This window comes from Camelina sativa, chromosome 11 (assembly GCF_030686135.1).
Source record: "Camelina sativa cultivar CO46 ecotype springtype chromosome 11, ASM3068613v1".
Taxonomy (NCBI): domain Eukaryota; kingdom Viridiplantae; phylum Streptophyta; class Magnoliopsida; order Brassicales; family Brassicaceae; genus Camelina; species Camelina sativa.
Window position 1 is genome coordinate 37,093,145 of NC_141890.1, and position 7,506 is coordinate 37,100,650.

General features: G+C 39.1%; 1 protein-coding gene and 1 pseudogene across 6 annotated transcripts; one reads left to right on the forward strand and one right to left on the reverse strand.

The window, feature by feature from the left end:
* Positions 1-654: 654 nt before the first annotated feature.
* LOC104728646 (uncharacterized) lies at positions 655-7,059 on the reverse strand (annotated as a pseudogene).
* LOC147934917 (uncharacterized) lies at positions 1,414-5,710 on the forward strand. Of its 6 annotated transcripts, none has more exons than XR_015570463.1 (3): positions 1,516-3,426; positions 3,517-4,495; positions 4,593-5,710. XR_015570463.1 is itself a non-coding variant. In XM_087470974.1 (2 exons), exon 2 carries the CDS (start codon positions 1,994-1,996, stop codon positions 2,441-2,443), a length of 450 nt encoding a protein of 149 aa, XP_087327100.1. In that variant the 5' UTR covers positions 1,516-1,765; positions 1,843-1,993; the 3' UTR covers positions 2,444-5,710. The 6 variants fall into 6 exon arrangements, 1 of the variants encoding a protein (XP_087327100.1); XR_015570464.1 differs by having other exon boundaries at positions 1,516-1,765; positions 1,843-4,495; XR_015570461.1 differs by having other exon boundaries at positions 1,516-1,765; positions 1,843-3,426; positions 3,517-5,710.
* Positions 7,060-7,506: the final 447 nt, after the last annotated feature.

Here is a 7,506-nt window from a genome sequence, read left to right on the forward strand (position 1 = left end):
AAGGAAGAGAGAAGGTTCCCACACGCATGCCAAACCGAACCAAACCGGGTCGGGTTGGGTGCGGGCCATGGGTCGTGGGCTCTTGGGATCTTGGGAATTCTAGCCTCGCTGAGAATGTTTTGGATCGCTTCAGGCCCACTTATTTTTTGGAAAGACTTGGCGTGAACTCCAAGTAACTTAGGCACTACTCCAAGGAACTTGCGGAGTACTCCACGAATATTCTCGCGAGACACACCTCCTCCCACTACATATAGAGGCGCAGCCTCTCATTATTTCACACACTCAAAAACATAAAGACTCCTAGTTCCTAAAGACCACCGCCCCTTCTTCTTCTCTCTCTTTTTTCGTCCAAGTAAGTTCTTAGCTTAGTAGTCTCGACAGTATAACGTAGATCTGTTCGCATCAATTCTATTACTGGTGTGCTACAGTAATAGTTCGTGATCGGTTGTATCCTGGGATTCATAAATCGTAATTTTCCAAAAGCACTTACGACCGATTTATTGAATTAAGGAAAGAGATTTCATATCTCGCATGCGTGATTTATTTTATGCTTTAATATTCTATCGTTGTAATTCCTTTCTAATTTCGTTTATTTAATAGATTCGCATATTTTCTCAATTTGATGTTTACGCTGCCAACAAATTCATGACTACATTACCAGCAATATATATGCAGCTGGTCTGAGTTATGAATGCTCAGCACAGCCTTGCAACGGTATATATCCATCTCCAATTTCTTATCCCTCAGAATTTCCTCTATCCATGAACGAACCTGTCAATCCGAGAACAAGTTGGTGTGTAACAAAGTACACTATTTTCTTAACTAGTTATCCAAGAATGTTTAATAAATTTGCTACCTTATCGAGGTTTATAGGTTGCGGCTCGCTGATGCATAGAGCCCTTACTCCACTATCATGAAGATCTATCGTGTTAATGATTTATTTGCTTCCAGCAGTGATTCCACATGACTAACATGCTAATTTCTTGAGTGAACAGGGAAAAAAAGATCAGCTTTTACAGAAAAAAAAACATAAGTAGTACACGAACAAAGAAGAGAAATTTCATAGACTTAACAGTTGAATCATATGCCTGGCAGTTTAATATATTGGACAAATCAACTTGGCACCTAACAGATCGTATCACATTAGCGTGCGAGTAGATGGAATGAATCTCCTTCTCCAATTCATCAGACTCCTCTTGAGAAATCAAGTCCACCTTGTTCATTATTATTGTGTCCTACAATACAAACCCAAAACAAATCTTGTCACGGAAGATGCAGAATGCGATAAGTTAGTTTACCAAATTGGTTGAGTCACAATATGACTACTGCAAATGCTATTTGATTAAAAGCCTCGGGAAACGAGGATGAGTCAAGGCGCTCATTTAGCTGAAAATGAAGATTTTTTGCATCCACAACCTGTTCAAGCAGCTAAGTCTGTAAAGGCATTAGGAAATAAATTTCTAAGGACTAAATTACTAGAACCAGGGAGAGAGTATGCAACTTGAGACATATGCTATAAAGAAGTAACCAGAAAAAAAAAGAGAATCCCTAGCTATAAGCATATAAATGATGAAGAGACCTAAATGTTAGGAACTGGTCAAAGCTTGAATAAGTCTTCGTGTTTGAAGCAAGTCGTTTTCGAGTTTATAGGTTCCATTAGTTCTGAATAAGTTAGATTTGGCAAGTCTTACGCTTGTGCTAGTTTGTAGGAGTTATCGTTTTGTTTTGATTCCTGCAATCAAGTCTCCCTTATATAAAGGAGCAGGTATGTTCTTTTACATTATCAATTAGAAAGCTTTGATCAATCTCTTTTGTTTATCCAATTTTAAGAATTGGTATCAGAGCATCATCACAAAAGAGACCTGAGAGATATCCGAGAGAGGAGTGAGAAGAACAAGAAATTCAGCTGTGAGATAGCAGTAACAGTGGAAAAGGTTTTGTCTTTCCCGCTATCCCACGGTTTGATGGCTACTATGACCATTGGGCTCGTTTGATGGAGAATTTCAGCCGTTCGAAAGAGTATTGGGATCTCATAGAGAATGGGATCAGTACGTGTGACGGGGTTCCGACCGGAGCTGAACAGAAAGTGATCGATAAGCAGAAGTTAAAGGATCTAAAGCTCAAGAACTTCTTTTATCAATCCACTGATAGAGAGATTCTTGACATAATACTTAACACAGAGACAAGTAAGCAAATCTGGGAAACCATGAAGCAGAAATTCCAAGGCTCAACCAAAGTGAAGAGGGCACAGCTTCAAGCGCTACGCAAGGAGTACGCGATGCTCCAGATGAAAGAAGGGGAACGTAAACAGTTATTTTGCAAGAGCTCTTGCAATAGCAAAGAAGATGCGAGTCAACGGAGATACGCTTACGGAGAATACCATTTCAGAGAAGATCCTAAGATCTCTGACCATGATGTTCAACTACGTAGTATGCTCAATTGAAGAATCTAACAACCTAGATATACTTACACTAGATGAAAAACAAAGCAGTCTTCTTGTCTAGGAGCAACGTATGAGTGGTGATGTCAAAGAAGACCAAGTGCTGAAAGTGTCATATGAAGGCAGAGGAAGAGGATCTGCTAGAGGGAGTTATAGAGGAGGACAAGTTTGAGGAAGAAGCAACAGAGCCACCATCGAATGCTTCCGATGTCACAAGTTAGGACATTATCATTCAGAATGTCCTACTTGGGACAGCAAAGCAAACTATGCCGAGCTTGACGAGAAGGAAGTGCTCTTGCTTATGGCGTTTGTTGAAGAAGAAGGTTCACAAAGAGACCTTGTTTGGTTTTTAGACTTTGGATGCTCGAACCACATGACTAGAGATCGTAGTTGGTTTACTGATTTGGATGAGAAGCTCATGCACATTGTGAGATTGGGGAATAATGCATGGATGAGAGTACAAGGCCAAGGAAGCGTGAAGCGGGTCTTAAAACGAAGGAGTCATATTGTGCCAAACGTGTATTATGTCCCTGATCTCACAACAAATCTATTGAGTATAGGGCAACTACAAGAGAGGAAGTTTGCAATTTTGATAAAGGATGGGAGCTGCAAAGTATTTCATGAGGATTGGGGTCTAATTATGCGCACAAAAATGACGGCAAACAGAATGTTTGTCTTGCTGGCGGATGCTTTAGTTGATGCTCCATCAACATCATGTTTGCAAGTCTCCAGTGACGAGTCGAATCTGTGTCACAACGATTTGGGCATCTAAACCTGCAAGGTCTACAACTTCTTTCAAATAAACATATGGTGGTGGGACTTCCAAACATCGAGAAAGTTGAAAGAGTATGTGAAGTATGCGCGAAAGGGAAACAACACAGAGAGACATTTCCTAAACAAGCTAATTGGAGAGCAACCGAGAAGCTACAACTCGTACACACAGATCTTTGTGGTCCAATCCAGCCTCTTACCATTGGAGAAAAGAGGTATATTCTTAGCTTCATTGATGATTTCAGTAGAAAAACTTGGATTTACTTGCTGAAATCGAAGAGTGAAGCGTTTTCATTCTTTCAAAGCTTTAAGTTAATGGTGGAGAATGAAGCAAGAATGAAGATAGACTGCCTGAGAAGTGATCGTGGTGGAGAGTTCACTTCCAAAGAATTCAATGATTTTTGTGCATCACATGGAATCAAGAGACATGTCACTGCTGCATTCACGCCACAACAAAACGGTGTAGCCGAGTGAAAAAATAGAACAATCATTAATATGGTTAGATGTCTGCTCATGGAGAAGAAAATGCCCAAGAGGTTTTGGGGAGAAGGTGCAAGTTGGACAACTCACATTTTAAACAGATGCCCTACTTCTGCTGTGAAAGAGAAGACTCCTCAAGAGTGTTGGACAGGAGCTAAGCCAAACATTGGGCATCTCAAAGTATTTGGTTGTGTAGGATATGCGTATATCCCAAGCTAAAGAAGGGTGAAGTTGGATGACAGAGGTCAGAAATGTGTATTCCTTGGAGTAAGTGAAGGTTCTAAGGCATACAAGATGTTTGATCCCATAACAAACAAGGTCATCGCTAGTAGGGACGTCATCTTTGATGAAGGGTAGAGATGGAGTTGGGAAATAAGCCATGATGAAGAAGAAAATGGCGTGCTAGTTATGAATAAAGCCAGACTAGTGGCAAATGACTACTCTCAAATACATGGTGTTGATTACGGCGAGGTCTTTGCACCAATGGCGAGATGGGATACTATCAGAATGTTATTAGCTGAAGCTGCGAGAAGGAAGTGGATTGTATACCAACTTGACGTCAAAAGTGTGTTTCTTCACGGAGTGCTAAAGGAGACTGTATTTGTTGAGCAACCAGAAGGATATGTAAAAACAGGTGAAGAGCATAAGGTGTACAAGCTGAAGAAGACACTTTATGGTCTTAAGCAAGCTCCAAGAGCCTGGTACAGCAAGATCGAGGAGTACTTTACCAATCAAGGGTTCAACAAGTGCGAGAATGAACACATCTTGTTCGTCAAGAACGAATCCGGAGAAAAAATTATCATTGTAAGCCTATATGTTTATGATTTGATCTTCACTGGTAATGAATCAAGATTGTGTGACGAGTTGAAAGCTTCAATGAAGCGAGAATTTGAAATGACAGATCTGGGGAAGATGTCTTATTTCTTAGGAGTGGAAGTGGAGCAAGAAGAAGATGGTATTTTCTTATGCCAAAGAAAGTATGCTGCAGAGATGCTTGTGCGCTTTGGAATGGAGGACTACAATCCAGTGAACAATCCAATGGTTCCTGGTACAAAGTTGTCAAAGAACATGGAGGGAGAAAATGCAAATCCATCACTATACAAGCAATTGATAGGATCTTTGATGTATTTAACAGCTACAAGACCTAATATTATGTTTGCAGCATATTTCCTTAGCAGATTCATGATGCAACCAAAGTAAGCTCATCTTGTGGCTGTTAAAAGAGTTATGAGGTACATCAAAGGAACTATGCAGATGGGGCTGATGTACAAGTACAGGGATGATGGGGACGGCATTATGAAGACGTACACAGATAGTGATTTTTCAGGAGATATAGATAGTGGGAGAAGTACTTCTAGGTACGTTTTTGTGCTGAGTACTGCAGCGGTTGCTTGGAGTTCTAAGAAGCAACCAGTTGTTACTTTGTCTACTACAGAGGCAGAGTATGTTGCTGCGTCTGTCTGTGCAACTCAGTGTCTCTGGATGAAGAAGATACTTGGTGTTTTCGATCAAGCAGAGGAGGAGAATTGTGATAAGAGTTCATCAATTAAGTTATCAATGAATTCAGTCTTTCATCGAAGAACAAAACACATTAAGGTCAGATTTCATTTTCTGCGTGATCTGGTGAAGGAGAAAGAAGTTAATCTATCTCATTGTGGAACTAAAGACCAAGTAGCTGATGTCATGACAAAACCGTTGAAGCTTGAAACTTTTGAGAAGATGAGAAGTATGCTTGGAGTTCAGGAGTTGCAAAAGACGTGAAGCAAACTGGAATGTGCATTCAGTTTGGGGGAAGGAATGTTAGGAACTGGTCAAAGCTTGAATAAGTATTCGTGTTTGAAGCAAGTCGTTTTTGAGTTTATATGTTCCATTAGTTCTGAATAAGTTAGATTTGCCAAGTCTTACGCTTGTGCTAGTTTTGCAGGAGTTTTGTTTTGTTTTGATTCCAGTAATCAAGTCTCCTCTATATAAAGAAGCAGTTATGTTCTTTTACATTATCAATCAGAAAGCTTTGATCAATCTCTTTTGTTTATCCAATTTTAAGAAAACTATTGTGGATAACACAATTCTATGTATTTTAATCCCTCTGTTGTGCATAAGATGATACTAGAATTATAAAAGCAATGGAAAGCTTAACAAAGGAGAAGTGAATCAGATTTAAGAGTTCACTACTCACAGTAACAATGCAGTCAAGCTTGACTTTTGATTCTAACTGTTCATCCAACCAAAGGATAGAAGTCAGTGGAGCCGGATTTGCTATACATGTAGTCTCCACAATATATGATCAAGTCTACATTTGAGAAACCAAAAGCAGAATGTCTAACAAATAAAAAATGCATTGTCTCAGTAATTGGCAACTACAACTCAGGGAAGTAATATTCCAAATAGAGGACTAAAAAGACAAACTAAAAAGAAGTACCAAAACTTCAAATTAGATTGACAATATATGCCTATGTTGTAAAGGCTTTTAAGCCTTTACCAAAGTATAGAGCTTTAGCGATAACGATCATCACAGATATCTCAATAAGTCTCTATAAATAAAGCAAAGGATCATAAATTTTGGGATTTCACTAGAGATATAAAAAAAGCACATGTCTTTTCTCTGAACAAGCTGCTCGAGAACTTGAACAATGTTATGCTTAACAATACAACAAACACAGCCATTAGCAAGCTCAACCCATTTTTCAACAATGACACCTTCTTCTCCATCGTTTATCATAACCGCTCTCAACTCCAATCTCTTCCTCAAACTCATTCAAAATAAAAAAAAAAAAAAAAAAAAATCAATCAGATTAGAACCACAATCAAAAACCAAAACGCAACACTTTAATCATCAAAAGGAAGAAACATTGCTTACGGTGGATTTTCCCACGCCGAGATAACACCAATTGAAACAGTGTCACTTGATGAGAGATTCTTTCCAACAGAAACATCCGGTTTGATTTGAATAACCATCGGTTGCTGTTCATCATCTTCCATTTTGAACTCCCTCAGCTTCCGTCAAAGAAAGACTCATCAGAGCTTCGTGTATGGGCCGAGCCCACATCAATTTTGTTTGGTTTGGTTCGGTTTAAATACTAAACCCTTAATTTGAACAAACTAAGCCTCTTTCTCACTCTTTCTGCTCGATTCTTACATCTGAAAAAGAAAAGAAGAAGTAGAAGAAGAAACCTAAAACTCTCGTTGTCTCGTGTGTTGCAAGAGAGCTCATTTCTGCCCTTTCGTAGTTTCCATTTCTCTCTCATCATTTTAAGATTGTGATAAGACTGAAATAGATATCTCTTAGTAAATAGCTAAACCACGCAAGTATGTGTTTAGATCATCATATTATCTAAAACACTTACCCTCAAATCCCACGTAAGAGAAGTTGTACATCAATCTTGCATAAAAAGCCAGATACATTGCATCTTCTTATTTATAGGCTGAGGTGAACCGTTGAAGCCAGATATTTTCCCTCAGCATCCACATGTGACCATTGACTTGCTTCTCACAAAATATCTGCATCCACCGGTCCTCTTAATTCCCAATCTCACTCGTGCCAATCTCTGCACGTGCTGTCTTCTTCCTCACAGAAACTTGGTGAGGTCTATCAGATTGTTAGGGTTTCTTTCTTCAATTCAATGATGAATGAGCAAAGAAACTTCAAAAGTTTGTTGTAATGAAAAAGATGATAAGCCACAAATTAAGCTCTGAAACAGTAGTAACTAGTAAGCAACAATTCTGTTTAAATTTGATGGCTTTAGGGTTTGCTTTACTTGTGGTGTCTTAATGGATACTTATTGTGGCACCCCGGTTTCAGAGACTTGCGAAGAGGT

What these genes read in the sequence shown, in the direction of transcription:
- LOC147934917 (XM_087470974.1), top strand. Translation starts at nt 1,994, where the DNA reads ATGGAGAATTTCAGCCGTTCGAAAGAGTATTGGGATCTCATAGAGAAT.